The 26860-nt window shown below is 38.0% G+C and overlaps 1 protein-coding gene across 1 annotated transcript in view; it reads left to right on the top strand.

The window, feature by feature from the left end:
• GPATCH2 (G-patch domain containing 2) overlaps positions 1 to 23156 on the top strand; it is a 200146-nt gene extending 176990 nt beyond the window's left edge. Inside the window, exon 10 of the mRNA XM_003930346.4 lies at positions 14522 to 23156. Coding sequence (XP_003930395.2) covers positions 14522 to 14742 — 221 coding nt within the window. The 3' untranslated portion in view covers positions 14743 to 23156. The remainder of the gene's footprint in view (positions 1 to 14521) is intronic.
• Positions 23157 to 26860: the final 3704 nt, after the last annotated feature.

Raw genomic sequence — 26860 nt, 5'->3', positions numbered from 1 at the left:
CTTGTTCTCTGCCTTGTTCAAAGTCACATACCGAAAGATAGTGGATGTCTCAGTAGCAAAGGATGTAGATTTACTATTATAAAATTGAGAACTATCGAAGCAAGAAGGTTTGCCAGCAGAATGCATTTTATAGTTTGAAAAATGTCATCTGTAAAGGTGAAGAAAAGCAGTGAACAAAATAAGAGGAATATTATTAACACTTTTTTTTTTTTTTTTTTTTTTTTTGAGACGGAGTTTCGCTCTTGTTGCCCAGGCTGGAGGGCAATGGCGCGATCTCGGCTCACCGCAACCTCCGCCTCCTGGGTTCAGGCAATTCTCCTGCCTCAGCCTCCTAAGTAGCTGGGATTACAGGCACGCGCCACCATGCCCAGCTAGTTTTTTGTATTTTTGGTAGAGACGGGGTTTCACCATGTTGACCAGAATGGTCTCAATCTCTCGACCTCGTGATCCACCTGCCTCGGCCTCCCAAATTGCTAGGATTACAGGCTTGAGCCACCGCGCCCGGCCTATTAACACTTTTTAAAACGGCAGTTAGCGATGTTGGTTGTGATCTGTGTTTTTGGTAGGCAGAAAGTATAGCTTATTGAGAATTTAATAGTAGAAAGATTTAAGTACATTTATTGAGATATGGCTACTGTATTTTAAAAAAAATTTCTGCACTTTACAGTATGAAATTCAATGTTATCCACAGTTAATATTGCCTGTTACTATTTTGCTTTCTGTTGAAATAATAGCGAAATATTTATTATAAGGAGTCAGCCTTTTTTCATTTTAAGTTATGCAAACGAAATGCTTTTTGAAGTTTAATGTCTTGATATACATATTGTTCCAGGGTATGTTTTTTTTTTTTTTTTGAATATGTTCTTGGCAAGAGGTTGCCTTATAGCTTTTTGTGACTTTTCAACTTTTTCCTCCACTTCCTACTGATATGTCAATAGGAAAATAATCTTCATGAATATTTGAGGCAATGAAGGCAGGTTGTAAATAATAATAATTGGGTGAAGACTTTTTAAAGGCTCCTTTGTAATTTAAAGTCATACCAAACATAATAAAAAGGTATTAGATTTTAGTTGTCCACATTTATCTTATCAATAATTTTATTTTTATTTCCTGCTACCCCTGGGTTCATATAGCTGCTGTAGATTATCATAGCTCTTTCAGGATTTTAAAAGAGGCAGACTTTTCCAAGGGGCTTGTTATTAATTTTGAAACCAGACTCTATCTGAATGAATAGTAAGCCTAGGATATATGCAATCCTTCACCTCTTGACACATACACCACCAACCCACTCTTCAGTTATGTGTTTAGTAGAATCTTAATAAACAGTTTTCCATTGTTATTCAGTACAGGATGGACAGAGGAAGCACACATGTTAGATAGAAAAGAATTGCTGTTTTCTGATAAAAGACCAAATAATGAGAAAACACTTAAACTACAGAGCACCTAAAAACGCTGAATCAAATTTGAAGCCATCTTTTTAGACAGGTAGCTGAGATTACAGGAAAGAGACGGAAATGTTCAAGACCAAAATGGCCCTAAGCAGCTCCCACACTCACTCACACCATTGCCAAGCTCGAAAACCTAAGGCATGTTTGTTAGTTCCCTAGTGGACAGGGGGACAAACCTGGGAAACGAGCATATGTCTCCTGATCAGATCAGAACTTCTAAAAGCTCCATCCTCAGAAATAGGCAGACTGGAAACAAAACCCATCCACAGGCACGGTAGAAGATAAAGAATCTTGTTTCTGCTTGGGCTCCAAATAGAAAATGCTCTGAAGATTTGTAACCAAGAAGCTACCCTCACATGAGTTTCTAGTTTAAAATTACACTAAGCCAAAAATTAACATAAAACTGGTTTTTGAAGCACATTCAAAGCCACTGTAAAGGTGTAGGCCTTCAACCCAAGCCTCAAAGAAGCACCACAAATAAAAGCCTACCAGTGACGATCCCATAAACCGAAACTAAAAAGTGAGTTAGAAAAACAACTTCAAAAAGGAAAGGAAATAACTGTAGACAAAGAAAAGACAAATGTGGTCAAGAATCAAGTAGAAATTTGGATTATTTTATTATGAAAATATCTCAGAAACTATGCAAATCACTGAACGGGTTAAATGACAGATACAGCTGAAAAGACACTGAACTTTAGGAGCGATCTGAAGAGTGGTCTCTATGCTACATAAAAGCAGCACAGAGAGATAAATGATGAAAATTATAAAAGAAGTGGAAGGACTTAAGGACAATGAAGTTCAACCTGGGGTCTAATAGAATTTACAGAAGGAAGGGCAGAGAGAATAGGATGGTGCAATATTCCAGAAAATAAGAATTTTTAGAATGGAAGGAAAACATCATTTTTCATATTCAACAAGCACAAGTCTATATCAAGAAATATTAAATATAAATAAAGTCACATTGTAATAAAAATTCAGAATACTAAAGACAAGGCAAATAACTTAAGAGCAGCCAAGAAGAAAAAGTATAACCTACGTAGAAATGAAATTATACTGGTAGCAAACAGAAACAGCAGTACAATAGCGAACTTAAGAGAGAATATTTCCAAAGTGCTAAGACAAAATAACCAAATCAACCTGAGTTACATATCCAGCTAAATTGTTACCCAAGAGTGAGGATGAAATAAAGTCATTCCAGATAAAGAATGAACATTACTAAATTTGATACGTCTTGTAGAAGAAAACAGAATCCATTAAAAAAGAATGAAATTCAGGAAGTAATGGTGAGCAAAGAAATTGCTGAGAACGTACTAGAAGCTATATTAATATTGACTGTATGCAAGTAATAATAATGGTGACGGTGACCATGTAGATGATTAATTTGGATGTGTAAAAGTAAGATGGAACTAAAACTCTGGACAATAATATTTAAAACGTGAGGAAATAAGTCAGATGTGCATGTTTACTTTTAAAGATCATCACTTAAAAGGATAGAAATATTGTATATAATTTCAAGTTAGTATAAGCAAGCACTAAATGCCAGAGAAGAGGAAATAAAAATTCACAGAAAAAGCAAGGTTAATAGCATTGAATAATGTAGTAAAAATAAATCTAGGTTTATTACTAATCACAAATGCAAATGGAGAAAATACATAGGTTAAATTTAAGGATTATAATGCATAAAAGAAGAAAACTCAATATATGCTTTTTCCATAAATACAAATAAATATAAGGTTTAATTTAAGTATTAGCCAAAGAAAGCTAGAGTAACTAGATATGTAACAAGCAAAATGAATCTTGAAGTATTTCAGGAGTTAGAATACTCTCTTTAGTCAGATTTGCTATCCTTCTTTAGATTTGTACTTTTTCCAGGAGTTAGAAATTTGTGAATAGAATAAAACCTTAGTCAGTTGCGGAAATGTGGCAAAACAAATGATATGGTAGAAAATGTTTCATGTTTTTGTTTTTATTATACTTTAAGTTCTGGGATACATGTGCAGAACATGCAGGTGTGTTACGTAGGTATACATGTGCCAGGGTGGTTTGCTGCACCCATCAACCTGTCATCTACATTAGATATTTCTCCTAATGCTATCCCTTCCCTTGGCCCCACTCCCTGAGAGGCTCCAGTGCGTGATGTTCCCCTCCTTGTGTCCATGTGTTCTCATTGTTCAACTCACCTTTATGAGTGAGAACATGTGGTGTTTGGTTTTCTTTTCCTGTGTTAGTTGCTGAGAATGGTTTCCAGCTTCATCCATGTCCCTCCAAAGGACATGAACTTATCCTTTTTTATGGCTGCATAGTATTTTATGGTATATATGTGCCACATTTTCTTTATGCAGTCGACCATTGATGGGCATTTGGGTTGGTTCCAAGTCTTTGCTATTGTGAACAATGCTGCAATAAACATACATGACATGCATGTGTCCTTACAGTAGAATGATTTATAATCCTTTGGCAGTATACCCAGTAATGGGATTGCTGGGTCAAGTAGTATTTCTGGTTCTAGATCCTTAAGGAATCATCACACTGTCTTCCACAATGGTTGAACTAATTCACACTCCCACCAACAGTGTAAAAGTGTTCCTATTTCTCCACATCCTCTCCAGCATCTGTTGTTTCCTGACTTTTTAATGATTGCCATTCTAACTGGTGTGAGATAGTATCTCATTGTGGTTTTGATTTGCGTGTGTCCTTACAGTAGAATGATTTATAATCCTTTGGCAGTATACCCAGTAATGGGATTGCTGGGTCAAGTAGTATTTCTGGTTCTAGATCCTTAAGGAATCGTCACATTGTCTTCCACAATGGTTGAACTAATTCACACTCCCACCAACAGTGTAAAAGTGTTCCTATTTCTCCACATCCTCTCCAGCATCTGTTGTTTCCTGACTTTTTAATGATTGCCATTCTAACTGGTGTGAGATAGTATCTCATTATGGTTTTGATTTGCATTTCTCTACTGACCAGTGATGATAAGCTTTTTTTCTTATATTTGTTGGCCGCAAAAATGTCTTCTTTTGGGAAGTGTCTGTTCATATTGTTCACCCACTTTTTGATGGGATTCTTTGTTTTTTTCTTGTACATTTGTTTAAGTTCTTTGTAGATTCTGAATATTAGCCCTTTGTCAGATGGATAGATTGCAAAATTTTTAATGTCAGATACCTGTTTACTCTAATGATAGTTTCTTTTGCTGTGCAGAAGCTCTTTAGTTTACTTAGATCCCATGTGTCAGTTTTGGCTTTTGTTGCCATTGCTTTTGGTATTTTAGTCACGAAGCCTCTGCCCATGCCTATGTCTTGAATGTATTGCCTAGGATTTCTTCTAGGGTTTTTGTGGTTTTAGGTCTTATGTTTAAATCTTTAATCCATCTTGAGTTAATTTTTGTATAAGGTGTAAGGAAAGGGTCCAGTTTTAATTTTCTGCATATGGCTAGCCAGTTTTCCCAACACCATTTATTAAATAGGGAATCCTTTCCCCATTGCTTGTTTTGTCAGGTTTGTCAAAGATCACGTTTGTAGATGTGTGGCATTACTTCTGAGGCCTCTGTTCTGTTGCATTGGTCTATATATCTGTTTTGGTACCAGCACCATGCTCTTTTAGTTACTGTAGCCTTGTAGTATAGTTTAAGGTCAGGTAGTATGATGCCTCTAGCTTTGTTCTTTTTGCTTAGGATTGTCTTGGCTATATGGGCTGTTTTTTGGTTTCATATGAAAATTAATAAGTAGTCTTTTCTAATTCTGTGAAGAAAGTCAATGGTAGCTTGATTGGGGTAGCATTGAATGTATAAATTACTTTGGCCACTATGGCCATTTTCATAATATTGATTCTTCCCATCCATAAGCCTGGAATGTTTTTCCATTTCTTTGTGTCCTTTCTTATTTCCTTGTGCAGTGGTTTGTAGTTCTCCTTGAAGAGGTCCTTCGTGTCCTTTGTTAGTGTATTCCTAGGTATTTTATCCTCTTTGTAGCAATCGTGAATGGGAGTTTGCTCATGATTTGACTCTCTGTTTGTCTCTTATTGGTGTGTAGGAATGCTTGTGATTTTTGCACTCTGATTTTGTATCCTGAGACTTAGCTGAAGTTGCTCATCAGCTAAAGAAGATTTTTGGGCTGAGGTGATGAGGTTTTCTAAATATATAATCATCTCATCTGCAAACAGAGACAATTTGACTTCCTCTTTTCCTATTGGAATACCCTATATTTCTTACTGTTGTGTGATTTCCCTGGTCAGAATTTCCAGTACTGATACTGTGTTGAATAGAAGTGGTGAGAAAGAGCATCCTTGTCTTGTGCCAGTTTTCAAAGGGAATGCTTCCAGCTTTTGCCCATTAAGTATGATATTGGCTGTGGTTTTGTCATAGATAGCTCTTACTATTTTGAGATACATTCCATCATTACCTAGTTTATTGAAAGTTTTTACATGAAGGGGTGTTGAATTTTATTGAAGGCCTTTTCTGTGTCTATTGAGATCATCATGTGATTTTTGTGATGTGATGGATTATGTTTATTGATTTGCATATGTTGAAGCAGCCTTGCATCCCAGGGATAAAGCTGACTTGATCATGGTGGATAGGCTTTTTGATGTGCTGCTGGATTCAGTTTACCAGTATTTTACTGAGGATTTTCACATAGATGTTCATTGGGGATATTGTTCTGAAATTTGTGTGTGTGTGTGTGTGTGTGTGTGTGTGTGTGTGTGTGTGTCTTTCTTTGACAGGTTTTGGTATCAGGATGATGCTGGCCTTATAAAATGAGTCAGAGAAGAATTCCTCTTTTTCTATTACTTGAAATCGTTTCAGAAGGAATGGTACCAGCTCTTCTTTGTACCTCTGGTAGAATTTGGATGTGAATTTGTCCGGTCTTTTGCTTTTTTTGGTTGGTAGGCTGTTAATTGCTGCTTCAATTTCTAAACTTGTTATTGGTCTATTCAGTGAGTCAACTTCTTCCTGGTTTAGTCTTGGGAGGGTGTATATGTCCAGAAATTTGTCCATTTCATCTAGATTTTCAAGTTTATTTATATAGAAGTGTTTATAGTATTCTCTGATGGTAATTTGTATTTCTTTGGGATCAGTGGTGATATCTCCTTTATCTTTTTTTTATTGCATTCATATGATTCTTCTTTCTTTTCTTTATTAGTCTGGCTAGCAGTCTATTTTGTTACTCTTTTCAAAAAATCAGCTCCTGGACTTATTGATTTTTTTGAAGTATATTTTGTATCTCTGCCTCCTTCAGTTCTTCTCCAGTCATAGTCATTTCTTGTCCTCTGCTAGCTTTTGAATTTTTTTGCTTTTGCTTCTCTAATTCTTTTATTTGTGATTTAGGGTGTCGATTTTAGATCTTTCTCACTTTCTCCTTTGGGCATTTAGTGCTATAAATTTTCCTCTACACACCGGTTTAGCTGTGTCCCAGAGATTCTGGTATGTTTTATCTTTGTTCTCATTAGTTTCAAAGGACTTATTTGTTTCTGTCTTAATTTTGTTATTTACCCAGTAGTCATTCAGGAGCGGGTTGTTCAGTTTCTACGTAGTTGTACAGTTTTGAGTGAATTTCTTAATCCTGAGTTCTAATTTGATTGCACTGTGGTCTGAGAGACTGTTATGATTTCCATTTTTTGCATTTGCTGAGGAGTGTTTTACTTCCAGTTATGTGATCAATTTTAGAATAAGTGTGATGTGAGTCTGAGAAGAATTTATGTTCTGTTGATTTGGGGTAGAGAGTTCTATAGATGTCTATTAGATCTGCTTGGTCCAGAGCCGAGTTCAGGCCCTGAATATTCTTGTTAATTTTCTGTCTCATTGATCTGTCTAATATTGACAGTGGGGTATTAAAGTCTCTCACTACTATTGTGTGGGATTCTAAGTCTCTTTGTAGGTCTCTAAGAACTTGCTTTATGAATCTGAGTCCTCCTATATTGTGTGCATATATATTTAGAATAGTTAGCTTTTCTTGTTGCATTGATCCCTTTACCGTTATGTTGGTTTAAAGTCTTGTTTTATCAAAGACTAGAATTGCACCCCCTACTTTTTTTTCTTTCTTTCTTTCCATTTGCTTGGTAAATATTCCTATTTCCCTTTATTTTGAGCTTATGTTTGTCTTTGCACATCAGATGGGTCTCCTGAATACAGCACACTGATGGGTCTTAACTCTATCCAGTTTGCCAGTCCATGTCTTAATTGGGGCATTTAGCCCATTCAAATGTAAGGTTAATATTATTATGTATGAATCTGATCCTGTCATCCTGATGCTAGCTGGTTATACTGCCCATTAGTTCATGCAGTTCTTCAGAGTGTTGGTGGTCTTTATAATTTTGTATGTTTTTGCAGTAGCTGGTGCCTGTTTTTCCTTTTCATATTTAGATCTTCCTTCAGGAGCTCCGGTAAGGCAGGCCCGATGGTGACAAGATCTCTCAGCATTTGCTTATCTTTAAAGGATTGTATTTCTCCTTTGCTTATGATGCTTAGTTTGGCTGTATATGAAATTCTTTTCTTTAAGAGCATTGAATATTGACCCCCACTCTCTTTTGGCTTTTAGGGTTTCTGCAGAGAGAACCACTGTTAGTTTGATGGGCTTCCCTTTGTGAGTAACCCAACCTTTCTGTCTGGCTGCCCTTAACATTTTTTCCTTCATTTCAGCCTTAGTGAATCTGATGATTATGTGTCTTGGGGTTGCACTTCTCAAGGAGTATTTTTGTGGTGTTCTCTGCATTTCCTGAATTTGAATGTTGGCCTGTCTTGCTAGGTTGGGGAAGTTCTCCTGGATAATATCCTGAAGGGTGTTTCCCACCTTGGTTCCATTCTCCCCATAACTTTCAGGTACACCAATGAAATGTAGGTTTGGTCTTTTCAGATAGTCCCATATTTTTTGGAGGCTTTGTTTATTTTCATTCTTTTTTCTCTAATCTTGTCTTCACGCTTTATGTCATTTGGTTGATCTTCAATCTTTGATATCCTTTCTTCCACTTGATCGATTTGGCTATTGATATCTGTGTATGCTTCACAAAGTTCTCGTGCTGTGTTTTTCAGCTCCATCAGGTCATTTATTTTCTTCTCTAAACTGATTATTCTAGTTAGCAATTCTTCTGTTTTCAAGGTTTTTAACCTCCTGTATTGGGTTAGAACATGCTCCTTTAGCTCGGAGGAGTTTGATATTACCTCCCTTCTGAAGCTCTCTTCTGTCAATTGGTCAAACTCATTCTCCATCCAGTTTTATTCCCTTGCTGGAGAGGAGTTGTGATCCTTTGGAGAAGAAGAGGCATTCTGGGTTTTGGAATTTTCAGCCTTTTTGCACTGCTTTTTCATCTTCATTAATTTATCTACCATTGGTTTTTGATGTTGGTGACCTTCAGATGAGGTTTCTGCATGGACATTCTTTTTGTTGATGTTCACGCTATTCTTTTCTGTTTGTTAGTTTTCCTTCCAACAGGCCCCTCTGCTGTAGGTCTTCCGGAGTTTGATGTAGGTCCACTCCAGACCCAGTTTTCCTGGGTATCACCAGCAGAGGCTGCAGAACAGCAAAGATTGCTGCCTGTTCCTTCCTGTGGAGGCTTCATCCCAGAGGGACACCTGCCAGAGGACAGCCAGAGCTCTCTTGTATGAGGTGTCTGTCAACCCCTGCTGGGAGATGTCTCCCAGTCAAGAGGCACAGGACTAAGATACCCACTTGAGGAGGCAGTCTGTTTCTTAGCAGAGCTCGAGTGCTGTTTTGGGAGATCCACTACTCTCTTTAGAGGTGGCAGGCAGGAACATTTAAGTCTGCTGAAGCTGCACCCAGAGCCACCCCTTCCGCCAGGTGCTCTGTCCCAGGGAGTTGGGAGTTTTATCTTTGAGTCCTTGACTGGGGCTGCTGCCTTTCTTTCAGCGATGCCTTGCCCAGAGAGGAGGAATCTAGAGAGGCAGTCTGGCTACAGCAGCTTTGCCAAGCTGTGGTGGGCTCCACTCAGTTCTAAATTCCCAGCTGCTTTGTTTATACTGTGAGAGGAAAATTGCCTACTCAAGCCTTAGTAAAGGCAGACACTCTTCTCCCCACCAAGCTGGAGCATCCCAGGTTGACATCAGACTGCTGTGCTGGCAGCAATAATTTCAAGCCAGTGGATCTTAGCTTGCTGAGCTCTGTGGGGGTGGGATCCATTGAGCTAGACCATTTGGCTCCCTGGCCTCAGCCTTTTTGTCAATGGAGTGAATGGTTCCGTCTTGCTGGTGTTCCAGGCACCACTGGGGTATGAAAAAATACTCCTGCAGCTAGCTCGGTATCTGTCCAGATGGCCACTCAGTTTTGTGCTTGAAACCCAGGACCTTGGTGGTGTAGGTACCCGAAGGGATCACCTGGCCTGTGGGTTGTGAAGACCATGGGAAAAGTGTAGTATCTGGGCCAGAGGGCACCTTTCCTCACCGCACAGTTCCTCACAGCTTTCCTTAGCTAGGGGAGGGAGCTCCCAGACACCTTGTGCTTCCTGGGTGAGGCAATGCCCCACCCTGCTTCGACTCACCCTCCATGGGTTGCACCCACTGTCTAACCAGTCTCAAGGAGATGAACCAGGAACCTCAGTTGGAAATGCAGAAATCAACCACCTTCTGCGATGATATTGCTGGGAGCTGCAGACTGGTGCTTTTCCCATTTGGCCATCTTGCCCGCAATTCCACATGCATCAGAAAATGTTGATGATATAATATTGCAAGTTCCAAGTTCAGTCAGCAGAAAGGGTAACATTTGGGATCAAATGTCCTAAGTTCAAGTTCTAACTGGGGTACTTTTTAGCTAATTGATTTCAGGCAGATGAATTACCTGTCCAAACATCAGTTTCATCTATAAAATGGGGCCAATAATACTCACCTTTCAGGTTGATAAGAACAAAAGAAATTATGGATATGGAAGCATTTATAATCTCTAAGGGCTACAGACATCATTATATTCTACATTATTTAAATGTGTCTGTTATATTGTCCATACACAAATTGTGATATGTTTGTGAAATAGTGCCCATATACAAATTGAGAGTACCTAATATTGCAATTCACATATTACTCCATGAATTTTTTTAATGGTTTATACAACATCGCTGCTAAAAATTCTTATAGGGAAGCAGTTCAGGTAAAGAAAGGTGTGTAGGCTTTTGGTGTGAACTCAACCAAAGTTTGAATCCTAGCTTACTCACTATGTGGTCAATGTTAAGTTACTTCAACTCCCTGAGGACCATTAAAATTTTCTTCTTGAATGAAGAGTAGAAATAATGACTGTCAGACACCTAACAAATATACCACATGCTTTGTGTAGGCATCCTTTATAGTAGGCAGACCAAAAATGGTCCTGATGATATTGTAGCAGATAAACATTCCTGTCTGCCTTCAGGGCCAAAACAGTTTTATATTCGTACAATTTTTTAAAAAATTTTTTGAAAATGTGTACTGTTTGATACATGAGCATTCCACAAGAAATATATTTCAGTTTAACTAAAAACATATGTTAATAAGAACACTTCCTCCTCCAAACATGTCAATAACAGATCATGTCTTTTATTCTCTACAAAGGTTCTATCACTTAAGGAGAAAAAAAAACTGGTTTTACGTTAAATTTCTGTTATTTAAATAAGTCAGTGCGTCATATATTTACACACTTAGCTGTTTAAACTGATTTTAGTTAACAAAAGTATCATGAAGTATGTCTGCCATATTGCAGATCAAATATAGACTAGTCTGAATTAGTGAAGCTTTTCTAAAGAAATGAAAGAATTAAAACGTTGGACAAAGAGTAGTAACACCTACCACTTTCCCACACCTTAAACTCTGCTTAGTGCTGTTCCTTGAGTTCATCACAATAATCAAAAATCCATGTCCCTAAGTTAGTTACTGAGAACAGAGGACAGTATTATAACTCTCCATTGTTATAACGTTGCTAATAAGAATAGCCGAGCCTCTCAGCTGGCTGGTCAAGTAATGGCGAAAGAGTATGGGAAGAAAGAGTGATCACAAACTAATAAATGCCTTGTGAATACAGGGTAGGGACTGAGGCGGAGTGCACTAGCTGTTCTATGGGAAGCAGCATGTGTCACCTCCCCTTCCATTGGCTGTTTATCCAACATCAATACAACACTTTAGGAGCCAAATTACTAAACAAGCTGCCAATTAGGCTTGCAGTCAGCTGGATAGATTAGTGGCTAAGAGAGGCCGATAGAAGATTTTCATCTCTTGAGCCAATTATGCAAGTGAATTACCCTCCACGGTACTCTTTGGAAGATTTGAGGGGAAAGGACCGACTCAGCTGTAATGGATATGAGAGATCCAGCAGACAGGGGGCTGGGAGCGGAAGCAGACAGAAAGGTTAGCAGGCGATGTGTTGCGAAAGCTGCCAGAGCAGGAGAGCCTTCTAGGAAAGGTCTTAAAGGATTCAACATTGCCAGGAGCGAAAGAAAGGGAAATTATGGCTGTGGTGTATACTGCGCTGAGACTGAGTTGTTCCTCTCCCAAGTCTTAATCTCATAAAAGAAGCATGAGAAGCCAACAGTAGATTTCATTCTAGAATCATTTTCCATGAATAATGAAGTATCTGTTCCTTTTTTTGTTTTTTAGGTTGTGTTTCTGTGAGGAAAGATTTAGCATTTGAAGAATTAGATGTTCTTTTTTCTTCCGAGTACAAGATAATGCTTTTTGTGTGATGTTGTTTTATTTTTATGAAGAAGAGAAATGAAATCATCGTTAAAAAAAAAATGAGAATGAGTTCTTTTCCATCTATATAAAAACAAAAGCATGAGAGTATAGTGATCACCCCGGGCTGCTCTGCTTGAAATAACAACATTTTTAAATTATAATAGTGAATCAGTTATCATTTGCTATTCACTTTAGGACTGAAAATTCACCATAATTTAGCAATTTTTGTAGAAATATTTTAATTGGCCTTAGTCTTTTCTTAAATAGTAAATAAATTTTAATCCTGAACTTTTACAAGCTGTCCTGTCAAAAATGTGAGTAAACAGATGTATAGCCCAGAGCAGCGTTAGACCTCTGATCTGACTTAGCTTAGAGTAGAATTAAATTAATTCATGGCAATAACTGAAAAATCGGGGATATGAGATGAGATGCTAGGGCACTGCTTACCTAGCACACCTGATCAGCGGCTGTCCAGAAAACAGCTATATACCTTGGAGGTCTGTGATCTGTCCTGGTTACCACCATTTCATGACTTTAAAATAAAAAATTAATTGCTTTTTTGTTATATTAAACATTTTTGACAAAAGATTTTTGTTTTTTGCATGCATATGTGTGTATGTGTGACTAAGAGATCCATTTTTCACTGTCACACACACATATACTCACACATATATGTGTAATCTCTGTATATGCATTTTGCCATTCTCAAGCAGTAAATAATGCTAGTCAAGAATTTTTCTTTGACATTAGATGTTGCCACTCAAGAGGCAAGTAATTGAAGGTTCTTTCTGGTACATGTTAAGGTACTTGTTTCAATAAATTATGAATCCATTTGAGAAATCCAAAGCCAAGTAATCATTGGCTAGTTCTTACTCCTGGAAGGAATTTAGCAAATGGCAATGATACTGTCTTTATTCCTAGAAGTCTATGGAGGGAATGGTGTCAGACACTGAATCCCTGTAAATCTGAGGCCTGGTGTAAGGGCTGAATATGTTCTTACTAAGACAAAGGTTTTTTCAAAGATACCTTCATCTCTTTTTTTTTTTTTCCTAACAGACTCCAGTATTTGTTTGTTAATCACTTTCTTCTTCTAAAAGGGGACTAAACATGAGAAATGCTCTGATAATTAAGATTTCTGGTTGCTTGTGTCTGGTTGGCTCCAGATTTGCTACCTTCCCTTTTCATACACCATAAGCTAATACTTGCTGCTAGAGGAGGAACAGAAATGAACCAAGGAAAGAACCAAGCTGTACCACGCCTGGGGCAGACAGACCAAGGCCAAGGTGAAGGCCAAGCCTGCAATTAAAGGAAAGAACTCAAGTTCTTGCATTCTTTGACTGTTACGATGTTTGTTCATTTCTCCATCCTTGGACTTCAGCCATCTAGTACCTCTGAGTTTTTCCCTACACCAAATATACAGTATATATGCTCAACTTTTTCTATAAGGGCCTACAAAAAAAAAAATTAAATTAGAAGTCTACTTTTGAAAATGTCATCAAAGAGAAAATGCTTAAAATAGATGTATTTCGCAATTGTCTGCTAAGAAAATACAGTAAGCAACATTGATGTCTAAATTTCATGTTAAGCACTAGCTAATCTCCTTTTTCACATAAGAAATGAAGGTAGGAAGGAAGGGAAGGGAAGGAAGAGGGGAGGGCAACAGGAAGAAATACATCTATCCCTGGAGGCCTATGGAGGGAATTGTGGTCTATGTCCTTGTACATTTATATAATATATTTTATGATATATATAGATATCTTTAATATTATTTTCCTCTATTTTCTTTCTGCTAGCCTAATTAGATAGTCATTTAAACATGGCTGTGGAAGGAAAAGGAGAAAGGGAACTAAAGGATGCATATGTTACAGACTGAATAATAAATACCAAACAGGAAGATTCTACGGATGTAAATTCCTCGGAATTCAGGATGCCATCAGTTGTGCTTTTTGTTTGGTTTGATTTTAATTTTTGGTTCTGTTGAATGTCAAAGTCATGGGCAAATGTAAAATATTACAATATAGGTTGATGATTTTCAGAATAATCCATAAGGCTAACATGATAATGAAAATAAATCCATTAGAAGAGTACTTTATGGTTCACTGAGAAGTTTCTTTACATACATGATCTCATCTGTCCTACAAATTTCTGTGAGATAGGCAATGTAGGCTGCATTATGCCTGTTTCCCAGATGAGAAGGTAAGAGCCCAGAGAGGCTAAATAACTTACCCTGCTATGGAGTGTGAGAATTGAAATGATAAACAAGATCTTTCTTCCATTTTTCTCTCAACTACAAGAAGTATCCAAAGATGAATATGCAACCCCCTCTTGGTACCTGGTTGAAAAAAAAACTTAAGAGAACATGGTTTTCATAGCCTAATATGTTCACCAGTGTTCAAACTAATTAATGTGTGCTATTGTTTTATCATTTCAGGATTTGTAGGTGAAAACGCCCAGCCAATCCTAGAAAATAATATTGGAAACCGAATGCTTCAGAATATGGGCTGGACGCCTGGGTCAGGCCTTGGACGAGATGGCAAGGGGATCTCTGAGCCAATTCAAGCCATGCAGAGGCCAAAGGGATTAGGACTTGGATTTCCTCTACCAAAAAGTACTCCCGCAACTTCTACCCCCAGTGCAGGAAAATCCACCTAAGAAAAGCAAAGAAGAAATGCTTTACAGGCTTTATTCCCTATGTCCCATTGTTCTAAATTATAACATGGCTTCTGTTTTTGAAGCAAAAATCTACATTGCCTCAAAACACATCACTCTAGCTTCCTAACTACATACAGTCCTGCCATAGTGAGAGAAATGGTATTTCATCACAATTCATGGTGCTAAAATGAAAACCTCTGCCCTTTAATTTTTTTCAGTAATTTCCAGCTATTTTTAGGCATCAAGAGCAGCGCCTTTCTCTTATTTATTTTAATCTCATGTGTCAATACTTTCTGATGCTTTGCCTAATTCATGTATGTGTGCAATGCTGCAATGCCCAGACACATGTGAGCACACCCACAGGTTTCTAAAATGGGATAGGCAGGAAAGGATTGTGTTTTATATCATCCCTACCTATTGTAACCCCAAAGACTTAACCGAACACATATTCGTTTGAAAGCCTTGTCAATTTCATATTCCTTGAATTTGGCTTTTTTGTGAGGATTTTCTGACAGTGATACCCATTAATTGTCTACACCTAGACAATGTAGTATGAAGTTCACAGTTGACGAACAACAATTAATGTTTCCCTTGGACATTTTGACAAAAATAAACCTCATCATTGTTATCACCAGAGTGCCCTCGACATTACTTTAATGCAGATTTTATAAATTTTACCTCATTTAGAACATACAATAATTATTGAAAGAAAACTGTATTTTTTAAATTCACCATGATTGAACTGTAAATTCTATTAATCCAGTTGTACTTCTACCTCTGTCTTCCCAAAGATTGATATTTTTTTTAAGATCAACTCAAGTGTAGTAAACGGATTTTAAATTTTGATCATTGGAGTAATTTGTTACAATATTGAATCCATTTATATGAAGAATTCAATGGCTCTCCCAGAACTCAGATTTCTGGCAGTAGCCCAACCCATGTACAAGGTGAACAAAAGAAGTGAATGGTACCGATTTGCCCCTTCCATGACCCCAGATGTTACTTTAAAACCTAGTAAAACCAGTCGTTTTTATTATGTGCCTAGTATTGAGCTATTTCTGAGTTCATTTACTTCATAGTATCAGAGATTCTAAATTGCTTTTGGTTTAGAAGATCTTTATTATCTTCATTATTAACAACTTATGATGATGAGTATCATTCTATTTATAATGGCTTTATGGGTTGAGTAAATGATGAAATAACACATGAATAATCATTCTGATGGATTTTTAAAATCTTGTCACTCCCCAAAAGAGTTTGTTTTGTTTTGTTTGTTTTGTTTTGTTTTGTTTTTTGACAGAGTCTCGCTCTGTCACCCAAGCTGGAGTGCAGTGGCACAGTTTCAGCTCACTGCAGCCTCCCCCCTCCCAGGTTCAATTGATTGTTCTGCCTCAGTCTCCCAAGTAGCTGGGATTACAGGTACCCGCCACCACACTCAGCTAGTTTTTGTATTTTTATTATAGATGGGGTTTCACCATGTTGTCCAGGCTGGTCTCGAACTCCTGACCCCAAGTGATCCTCCCACCTTGACCCCCCAAAGTACTGGGATTACAGGCATGAACCACCGCTCCCAGCCCCCAGAAGAGTTTTGAAAAGGATCCAAAGGAGGTTTTATGCAGGTAACGGACCTTTCTCAGGTGATCCCCTAAAACAAATACTGCCAACTAGGGAGGAGAAGGCCAGCCTGCTATTTGAAAGCCTGCACAGTTTGCCAAATGTACATTTCTTCAGAATTATCTTCGTTCCCGGGGATATTGTGCCTAGAAGACAGATTGGTTAGGGGACTATGGATGACCAGAAGAGGTGTTCTTTTGAAGCATTCTTATTGGATAAAGTACGATTGCTTTCTACGAGTTTGTTACTTAGAAATTTGTTACTTAGAAGTTTGTTACTTAGAAATTTGCCGCTACTTTCTAAATGCTCATCCTGTCTATGTAGCCTGGGAAAGTGGGGAGATTATATACAAGTTTTAAAACTTCTTTGTGATGGTATATTGTGCTCTAGGGTCTATTCAAAATTTGGTGTTTGAGCTTTTTCTTCATTTGATTGCCTGGAGATCTTCTAAAACCCTAGAATCTCAAAAAGGCAAGTTTGAAGCTACTGATAACAAACAATGAGGTCATTGTGTGTGTGGTTCCAAACTCCTGAGGACTTGGCCGTTCTTTTTCACCTTACCATGTTCTAATGGAGGTAAAAACCCAGTGAAGAAGAGCAGTACGTATACCCGGCTAGTGTATAGGGAACTTCTTCATTACATATTGCAGTCCTGATGAATGTTCTGTATTGTGGCTGCTCTGGACAGGTACAAATCTTCTGAAGCAAATTCTATAAGATGTTTTCTTACCTTCTCGAACACCTAAAAAAAAATTCTTTATATTTTCAGCTAATAGAAGAAAGTTCTTCATCTTGACACCTAGAGCACTCTATGTGATTCACAAAGGACTTAAAAATACTTCTTATTCTGTTGAAGTGTTAATTGTACAGAATATATGTACTCTACAGTATATGTGAATCAGCACTCAAAGCAGAGAAGTGATAACATCCCACGCTTCCCTCATACTCATGCTGACATGCCCTCAGCATTCAGTCTTTAAGAAAACTCAGTGCAGACCTCATGTTTTGGTCGAACCTGAACTTAATCGGAGAAGCAAACACTCACAATTAGAATATGAATTTTTTTAGTGTAAATCAAATCTCTTTCACTATCTGAAGCCCACTAATTTGTGTTTTATATATCGTTACCGTTAATTTTTTGCCAGTTACTATGTCCACAGAACCTCAAGATTTAGATCGTATCATTTATATTTCCTTAAAAAGAGAGTAAGATAATTCTTCTGCTTCTTTGTGAAGCCACTCCTCTACAATATCTACAGCCTCATAGCAGATTAATTGGTTGTACTAAAAATTTTAGAGAGTGCATAGGTCTCCCTTTTCTATCCTAATTACCTGGAATAGCCAAGAGACTCTGAGCATGAGTACATTAGCAACTTGACTGTTTAAAAAATTTATTTGTTATACTTGATACTGACCAGACTGTGCTGGAGTCATTTCTTTCCTTGTTTTCTGCTACCCAAATACAATATTTAATTTGGTTGCTTTTATTTTTAAACTATATGGCACCCTTTTAAATAAAAATTCATTGCTAACTAAAATCTGCCAATAAATTGAACTCAGTACTTAAATACCAGATATTTTATAACTCACACTGTGGCTATCAAACAGAAGTAAACACAGTAGGGGTAAAGATATACATAATGTGTACCTATAGATGTACTTATAGTGCCTGTGTGCCGTTTACAGACATAATTGCAATATGTTGCATTTTATTAATGTTTGTTTTAACGTTGAGAATTGATATTCTTGTAAATTGAACTGACAGCTGCTTCTATTTAGTACATTTCATTTTGAGCAGATATTTCACAAAAGAGAAAAAATCACTGTTGATCTGCTTTTTAAAACCATTTTCACCTGTATTTTGTCTTTCAAAAAGAAAAGTGATCTAAATTGGCATTGTAAAGAAATTGTTAGCAAAGAATATTTTTGATTTTTTTTTTTTTTAGTTTTTTTTCTTTTGGTAGAAAGTTATATTAATAGGACAACAAAGAATGAAAGAATAAAACATAATGCTTGAGAACATTATTTACAAGCAGTCATTGTCTTTGTGCTTTAAATGTTTCCCTTTTACCTTAGAGTCATTTTTTAAAAGTTGGAAGTACTTCAAAAATTTGTTTAAATGAGGACCCATTGACAATTAGCATTTAATAGTGCAGTTCATTGTTATTAAGCCCTGAAAATTTTCAATATCTCACAAATGTGTTCATAGCCGATGGTGAGCCGCTCTACCACACTTTCCTGTTTTTTATTGTTTTTGTGACGCTGGATTAGACTAACTTGCTTAAGGTCTCTTTCTGCTCAAGGATTCTATGATTCTAATGTAACAGGGTGCACATGGTCTCTCTGACCACTTAAAGTATCAGAGTTCAAATGTGTCACAATCACTCCATTTCCTTTTGGAAAGTTGTGCCTCTCATAAAGCTGCTCGGACATTTTAAGTGTTTTGTAATACTCATTAAAGTGTTGAGTGTTGTTTGCTCTTAAGAGGCATTTCACTATGTTGATTAAACTTATCTTTTCTCCCATAAAGCTGAGCAAAGTTGTTAAGTAGGGTTTTTTTTTTAATCCAACAGTTATTAAATACTCATTTATTTAACAGGCTTGTATATGTATATATAATATATACTCCACTGGCAAGTGGACCATGAAGGCTCCTTCTGCTGAGTTCCTACTAAGCAAAGACTCATTACTTTACACACCTGACACTTTAAGTAGATCCAGATTTGTCTCTAGCGAGTCAGTGCCATTAACTGCCAGGAGTATGATCTACTATTGCCACTTGTAGTTTTATCTGTACATTAGAGTTGTCTCCTGTCTTTGAATTGTCAGACAGCTTAAATCATTCTCAGATCCACATACCTCCCTCCTGTTGCAATATCAGAATGTCTTGTGTTTATTTCTCAGTTTTTCAAGGATGAAGTAAGGTAACAATTAAAGGCTACTTTTTGTGTTTCTTTTTTCAGTTTGAACTTTCAAAGTAAATTGCTAGTATTTTAAGAATGTGTATAATGCTTGATTTTTCAGCTTTAAGATTGTAGAGATAAAAGTATATTTATAATAAGTATCCCAAGTAAAACAGCCAAAACTATCTTCTGTTTGCATCTTCCTATTAAATTTCTTCTAAAATGTTCATTTATTTCTAAAAGCAATATTCTTCAATAAAAACAGAAAGACTGAGAAATACTATACTAAATTTATGCTTTCCAAATTTAAACAAATCATTCCATCACTTATTGAAGTAAATTTCTTCAAATACCAGGATTTCATATTTATGATAAGCAAATGCGTTTAGCAAAGAAAAAAAAACTAAAGTTCTGTTATATGACTGTACCTAATCTGGGATTCTAAAGTGTCTCATTGATGGCTGTAATTTATCATAGAAACAATATAAATAATCCACATTACATATACGAGGCATGAAATCCATAAAATAATTTTTAGATACTTGTGAAGCACTTGGGGAATACACGTTAAATATTTGAAATTTATCATGTGCAAAATCACAGTATTTCTAATACACTGGCTATAGCATCGTTAGGCTCTCTGCAGCAAGTACGGTGGTCCATAATCTGTAAGGCTGGGTTCTTGACCATCCTACATCTTTATATGCCTGTCTTTTTCTGTGTGTCTCTTCTGATTCCTTTGCTGTTTTTTTAAACATGCATCGTAGTCAAGTTCACATGTTTTAAAGACAAGACAGTCTTCCAAAAGGAGGAAACGATCGCCGAGCACACAGGAAACCAGCATGTTTTGACTCCCACGCCATTGTATTTCTCCATGAGGTCCCTTAACAACTCAGCTAGAAACAAGCGGCAGATTTTTTCCCCTGACTCAGTGAGTAATTGTCTGCGCCGCAGTGACAGATGTGCAATATAGCAGCTTCTTCAGGAAAAAATTAACAGTTTGTCCAGCATGTCAGCTCGCTCTTTTTAGTGCTTGGGAGGTCTTGGCCCCATTATGGATGATTTAGAAATTGAGGCAAGCAAAGACCAGCTGCCTGCACTGAAAGCCTTCGTTAGTCGGCCTCATCTGCATTCCGGGACTCACTTCCATCCAGAAATTGGTGGAGCCCCTCTGGCCACAAGATGAGTATGGGCTGACAATGCCTTGATTTGTTGAGAGAGAGAATAAATGGGTTTTTCAGAAGATGAGGAAATATCACCATTACTGGCCAATTTACAGCATTTTATCTGTTCTTCAAACATGTCACTTTTGTTATTGTTGCATGGTAATTACATAGTGAAACGGAAAGAAAACAAATTCTGGTTACGTATTCAGATGGATTGCAAAATCATATAATCCTGATAAATGCCCATTTATGATACACATGGATGAAAGGTTCATTTTAATTTTCAATGGCTAGCTCTGCCTAAATAGGAGATAGGATTAAATTCTGGAGAATCTGATTACATCAAAGCAAACAGTCTTTCTCTTTACTTCTTCAGATTCAGGGTGATACCATGAGGCATTTTCACAAACAGGATTTTCCTAAGACAGTACAAAAAGTGAATTCAGAATTGCATTTTCAAAAGAATAGCTCCCAGTGAAGCCTGAGAGATATCTTGTTCTGGGGATCAGTTGGCCTTAAAGGCTTCTCAAGAAGCCGGTGGACCTGTGCCAAAAGATTTCCACCTTGGAGGAATTTCCCGATTTTTTGAAGCTCACATTCCTGGTTGCTTCTTAAATCTCACCAAACATTTGGAGAGTAGCAATCAAATGCTTTGCCTTGTGTTCCTCTTTGGAAGATTATTTCTTCCCCATCCTATTAACAAGATAGATAATCCATATTTGTAATAGACATAGACAAGGCAGTTATGGTGAAAGACAAGCCAGTTATGGTAAAAGAATGGGGAGGTTTAGCTAAGCACACAGATCATGAAAGCTCAGAGATGAACAGCAAAAAGGGGGAGCAGCACCCCAGGGCTACTACTTAAAGTGTCAGGTGTGGAAAGTAATGAGACTTTGCTTAGTAGGAACCCAGCAGAAGGAGTCTTCATGGTCCACTTGTCAGGTGAGTATATATTACTGCAAGCCTGTGAAACAAATGAGTATTTAATACCTATTGGCTCCCAAGTTTGCTGTGGCAGGGAAAAGGGGATAGAAGAGGCACATTAGCACTTAACTGCCTTGGCTGGGGTGGGAGGTGGAGGAGCGGTAGGAGACACATGTCACTTCTTGTTCATGACCTATTGGCCACACACAGGCCCAACTGAATTGCAGAGAAGCTGTAGATAGTAGGGGAGCACGTGAGTATTTGGTGAGTGCTAATTCTGCCGTATACTCTTGATTGGAAGCCTCCAGACTGTGAAATATCAATGCAGCCTATACCTTATTTCATTATCTAAGATGCCATTGATTTTAAGATGCACCTCAATTTTTATGTGTCATTAAGAAAGAGAAAAACTACCAAATTGCAGTGCACCACCCATGACGACAATGTATCCTGATTTCGGATTTTTAAAAAATATATTAAATTTGTAAGTATCAAACATCTGGGGCAAAGGAAAGATTCCAAGGAATGTCAAAGAAGGCTGCATAGCTAGATGTGATTAGAGCTGCTCCTTGAAGAATGAATGATAGGGTTTACCAATAGCTGCTACTACGTAAGTTGACATAATATGATGTAAAAGGCACAAGCATTGGAATTATTCCCAGCTGGATTCAATGCCCAGTCCTACAACTTCTGTATCATTTAGGATTAATCTTTCAAGTTTCAGACTCTTCTGCTGAATTTACAAACAATAATAGCTAACAGCCTCATAGGGTTCTGAGGATTAAATGAAGTAATGCTCATAAAATACCCTAGCAGAGGGTCTGGCATGAGGAGGTGCTTTATATTAGGTACTTTTTCTTTTTCTGTTTCTAATGAAGTGATCAATTGTTTTCTGTCGAAAAGTAAAGGCTTTCTGGGGAGAGAGAGTTGAAGAAAAGTGTTCATGTATTTTTACTTCCCTAAAGATCCCAATGAAGGCTGGCCGTGGTAGCTCATGCCTGTAATCCCAACACTTTGGGAGGCAGAGGCAGGCAGATTAGTTGAGGTCAGGAGTTTGAGACCAACCTGAACAAAATGGTGAAACCCCTTATCTACTAACAAAAATACAACAATTAGCCAGGCGTGGTGGTGCACACCTGTAATCCCAGCTACTCAAGAGGCTGAGGCATGAGAATCATTTGAACCTGGGAGGCAAAAGTTGCAGTGAGCCAAGATCATGCCATTGCACTCCAGCCTGAGCAACAGAGTGAAGTCTTGTGTCAAAAAAATAATCTTCCTAATGTCATAGCTTCCCCCACCATGGACACACCCTTATTAATACATTTCTGGCCTAGCTTGGTGGCTAACGCCTGTAATCCCAGCACTTTGGGAGTCCAAGGCAGGCAGATCATGAGATCAGGAGACTGACATCATCCTGGACAACATGGTGAAAACCCATCTCTACTAAAAATACAAAAAAATTAGCTGGACGTGGTGGCACATGCTTGTAGTCCCAGTTATTCGGGAGGCTGAGGCAGGAGAATTGCTTGAACCCAGGAGGCAGAGACTGCAGTGAGCAAAGATCGTGCCACTCCACTCCAGCCTGAGCGACAGCATGAAACTCTGTTGCAAAATAATAATAATAAATTTTTGCTGTGGCTCCAAATAATACTAGGTTTTAACAATTATATTCGACTAGCCAGATGCAGTGGCTCACGCCTGTAATCCAAGTACTTCGGGAGGCTGAAGCAGGAGAATCACGAGGTCAAGAGATTGAGACCATCCTGGCCAACATGATGAAACTCCGTCTTCACTAAAAATACAAAAATTAGCCAGGTGTGGTGGCACACGCCTCTAGTCCCAGCTATTTGGCTACTTGGGAGGCTGAGACAGGAGAATGGCTTGAACCTGGGAGGCAGAGATTGCAGTGAGCTGAGATCGTGCCACTGCACTGCAGCCTGGCAACAGAGCAAGACTGTCTCAAAAAAAAAAAAAAAAAAAATACGTTCGACTAAAACCTATAAACAATAAAAGTACAGAATTTAACTATCTGTGACTCAATGACTAATTTCTTACTAGAGCTGACTGCAAGTCACTCAGGAAACATTGGCCGTGCCCACCACGGCCTCTGAAACATACCATGGCTCCCTTACATATGCTGCTGATCGCGCTGAACCATGAGAGGGAGACACAGAACCCAGTGCCCAGCTCCAGTGGCTAATAATAGAGTTGTCCCAGGACTCTAAAAACAGCTAATGTTTTCACAATTTCCTCAGATGCTGTTTGTTAAAGATGCTTAGGTTGAAACTCTGTCTTTTCACACTTTTTTTTTTTTTTTTTTTTTTTTTTTTTTTTTTTTTTGAGACGGAGTTTCACTCTTGTTACCCAGGCTGGAGTGCAATGGTGTGATCTCGGCTCACCGCAACCTCCGCCTCCTGGGTTCAGGCAATTCTCCTGCCTCAGCCTCCTGAGTAGCTGGGATTACAGGCACGTGCCACCATGCCCAGCTAATGTTTTGTGTTTTTAGTAGAGACGGGGTTTCACCATGTTGACCAGGATGGTCTCGATCTCTTGACCTCGTGAGCCACCCGCCTCAGCCTCCCAAAGTGCTGGGATTACAGGCTTGCGCCACCGCACCCGGCCCTTTTTCACAATCTTTTTGGGAGAATATTCTAGAATACTGTCAGTCTTCGGAGGGCTTAAGAAGAGCCAGAGGAGCACTTAAAAAAACAGATATTCTTAAACTGCTCTCAAAGAGGCACCTGAGAATGAGAACTGAGTTGAACAAGACTGTCTTAGAAGAAACAGATGAGGTAATCACCGAACCTTTGCCCATAACCAAGCTCAGTCTTCTATGGTAGACCTGTGTAGTCTGCCCAAGCTCTCCTTTTCTGGGAATTATTCTAGATACTACCATTCTCTGGCCCTCTGTGGAAGAAACTCTGGTAATATAATGTTAAGACTAAGAAATTTCATTTCAGCCTTGATATGACTGGTCTCTTGAAGGGAGCTTATTGGGAAGCAAACAGAGAAAGTTTGTAAATGAGAAAAAAAAAAAAATGAAATGGGATCAGAGAGAACAAAGATGGAGAGAAAATGTTTGCATTTCCTGCAATCCTAGAGGCCTGGTTTAAGGTTGTCAGATGTTCTCTTCTAAAAAGACAAGAGGAACATCATCTGGAATGTGGAGGTGGCAGAAGGGGAGGGTACACTTTTCTTTAGGAGAATATGAGCTCCTTCCATAGGACAGGTCCTTTACATTCTTGGGCAAAATATATTATTGGACAAAATACTGATCATGTGCCCCAAACATCTCATTAGCAAACAGACAAGTCAGAGGGTGAAGCATTCATATTACACAGAGATTTTTCATGTTGTGAAAGAGCACCAGGTCCTTTTAGGTAGCACTTTCTCAAGCTCTTATTACAGATCATTAAAAGCCTAACAGGGAAAAAATAAAAGCTGGAGTGCTCCAGCCAGTATTTATTAAATATCCATCCTAGATTCAGATAACACAAAGCTAAAATTATAATGGCAGTTAATTGTCCAGTTTTTAGATTTTTATGTTAGCAGACAAGAAGCTAAAATAACAGCCTGCCCAGGTTAATACATCCCAAGTGTTCTAACACGGTTGTAATTCTTTTCTGAGGTCTTATGCTCAATCCCATAAGACACCCCCTTATCTTATAATAAATGTTCCTTTTTTGTACGGGCTAAATTTAGGGGCTTTCTGCTACTTCCGTATAATACTAATTCTTTGCTGGATGTTGGCTAATGCTTAAATGTGTTGTAAAACATTGAAAAGTACTACTATATTTGACCAACTGACTTTTCTCTGTGCAGTCATCTCAGAATTTATAGGAGCTGTTATACCTTAAAATGTTTTAATAAAGTTCTATCTTGTGGCAAGAGAGTATTTTAAGTGACATTGCCTAATTTTTCTCTTTATCTTTTTTTTGGGGGGCAGAAGTGGGGGGACAGGCTTTTCCTCTGTTGCTCAGGCTTATGTGCAGCAGCCTGACCGCACACTGCAGCCCCAACCTCCTGGGCTCAAGGGATTCTCCCACATCAGCCACCTGAGTAGCTGGGACTATAGGTATACACCACCATGCTCAGCTAATTTTTTTTTTTAAGAGATAGGGTCTCACTATGCTGCCCAGGCTTGTCTCAAACTTCTGGGCTCAAGCAGTCCTCCTACCTCAGCCTCCCAAAGTGCTGGGACTACAGGTGTGAGCCACTGAAGCCAACCTCCCTTTTTAAAAATTGATCCAAACTCTATCAAATTCTAACCCTCTCATTCCTATCAATAGAGGAAACTCATACCTTCAAGGGACACTCAAAAGATTGGAAAAGAATGCTGAGTAATACTGAGTATTATTTTATATTTAAGTAATAGATTACTTGAATTGTTGGACAACACCCAGCAGAGAATTAGTACTATATGAAATAACAGTATCATTTTACTGATGATATATAAGGTGATTTTTTCATTGAGCTATTTTATAGTTTTTGTGTGTCACAGGGTAAAGAGGAGCATAGATGGCAAGGCTGTGAAAAACAGAAGCCACTTCCTTTGGTCTTTCCATTCCATCTTGTGATGATTGTTTCTCACATAGTCAGTCTAGTGAGATCTGCCATTAGGGATATTGAGGGGAAATGTCTAAGTGCCCCCTCTGTGCTGGAGATTTCATACACCATTTTTCAATGTCCGTCACCGAGAAGTTTGACTACTCTTTGGTCCTTCTCAGTTCCAAAGATTCGATGGCACTTCCACAATGCAGACAAGTTGGGAAAGTCCAAATTATGTAATACTTAAAGATACGCCCTGTTCTTTTTTACTGAATAAATTTTTTTACTTAATTGAATGAATATTCCGATCCACATTGGCATAGAGTGTATGTATAGTTATCAAGAGTTTCAAAAACTTTGATTTTCCTTAACTACTTTATTTCCCCTGTAACTTGTTTCTGCCATTAGCTTACATGATAAAACTATGATTGTAGTGCACAGGCATACGAACCAAGCCCATGTCCCAATTACCCACACAGCTAACATTTTACAGTATCCCCTGGGGTGTGTCCCGTGACACGTCAGTCTCCTGATCATAGATACAGAAGAACACTAACTTGGCAACATGACCTTGAACAAGAGCCTAAGCATGATTTCCCAAAACAATGAAAAAGAAAGGGATGGGTTTTTTCTTTTCAAGAACTATGGTCCAGGTCAGTGACCTTAACTCCATATATAATTTGTAGAATTGAAATGGGTTCAGAGAAAAGACAGATAGTTAAAAGCTAAAGGGACTGACTTTTAGGAAAATCTAGGCAATGAATAAGGTAGAGTTTGCTAAATAATAGCCACAGAGAGGGTTTAATAAACCCAAGAATATTTTAAAGGCACAAACATCAAGGAGGAATAAAATTTTTTTCAAGAATTACCCTTTAGCTCTAGAATGTGGAAAGTATGTATGGGTTGGTTTAAAAATTGTAAAAAGTGGGGGTGAGGGGCATTGGGTTTTGAGTAAAAAGCTGA

Source organism: Saimiri boliviensis, chromosome 14, assembly GCF_048565385.1.
Source record: "Saimiri boliviensis isolate mSaiBol1 chromosome 14, mSaiBol1.pri, whole genome shotgun sequence".
Classification (NCBI taxonomy): domain Eukaryota; kingdom Metazoa; phylum Chordata; class Mammalia; order Primates; family Cebidae; genus Saimiri; species Saimiri boliviensis.
Note: the sequence above shows the minus strand (reverse complement) of the source record. Positions and strands in the feature narration are given on the sequence as shown.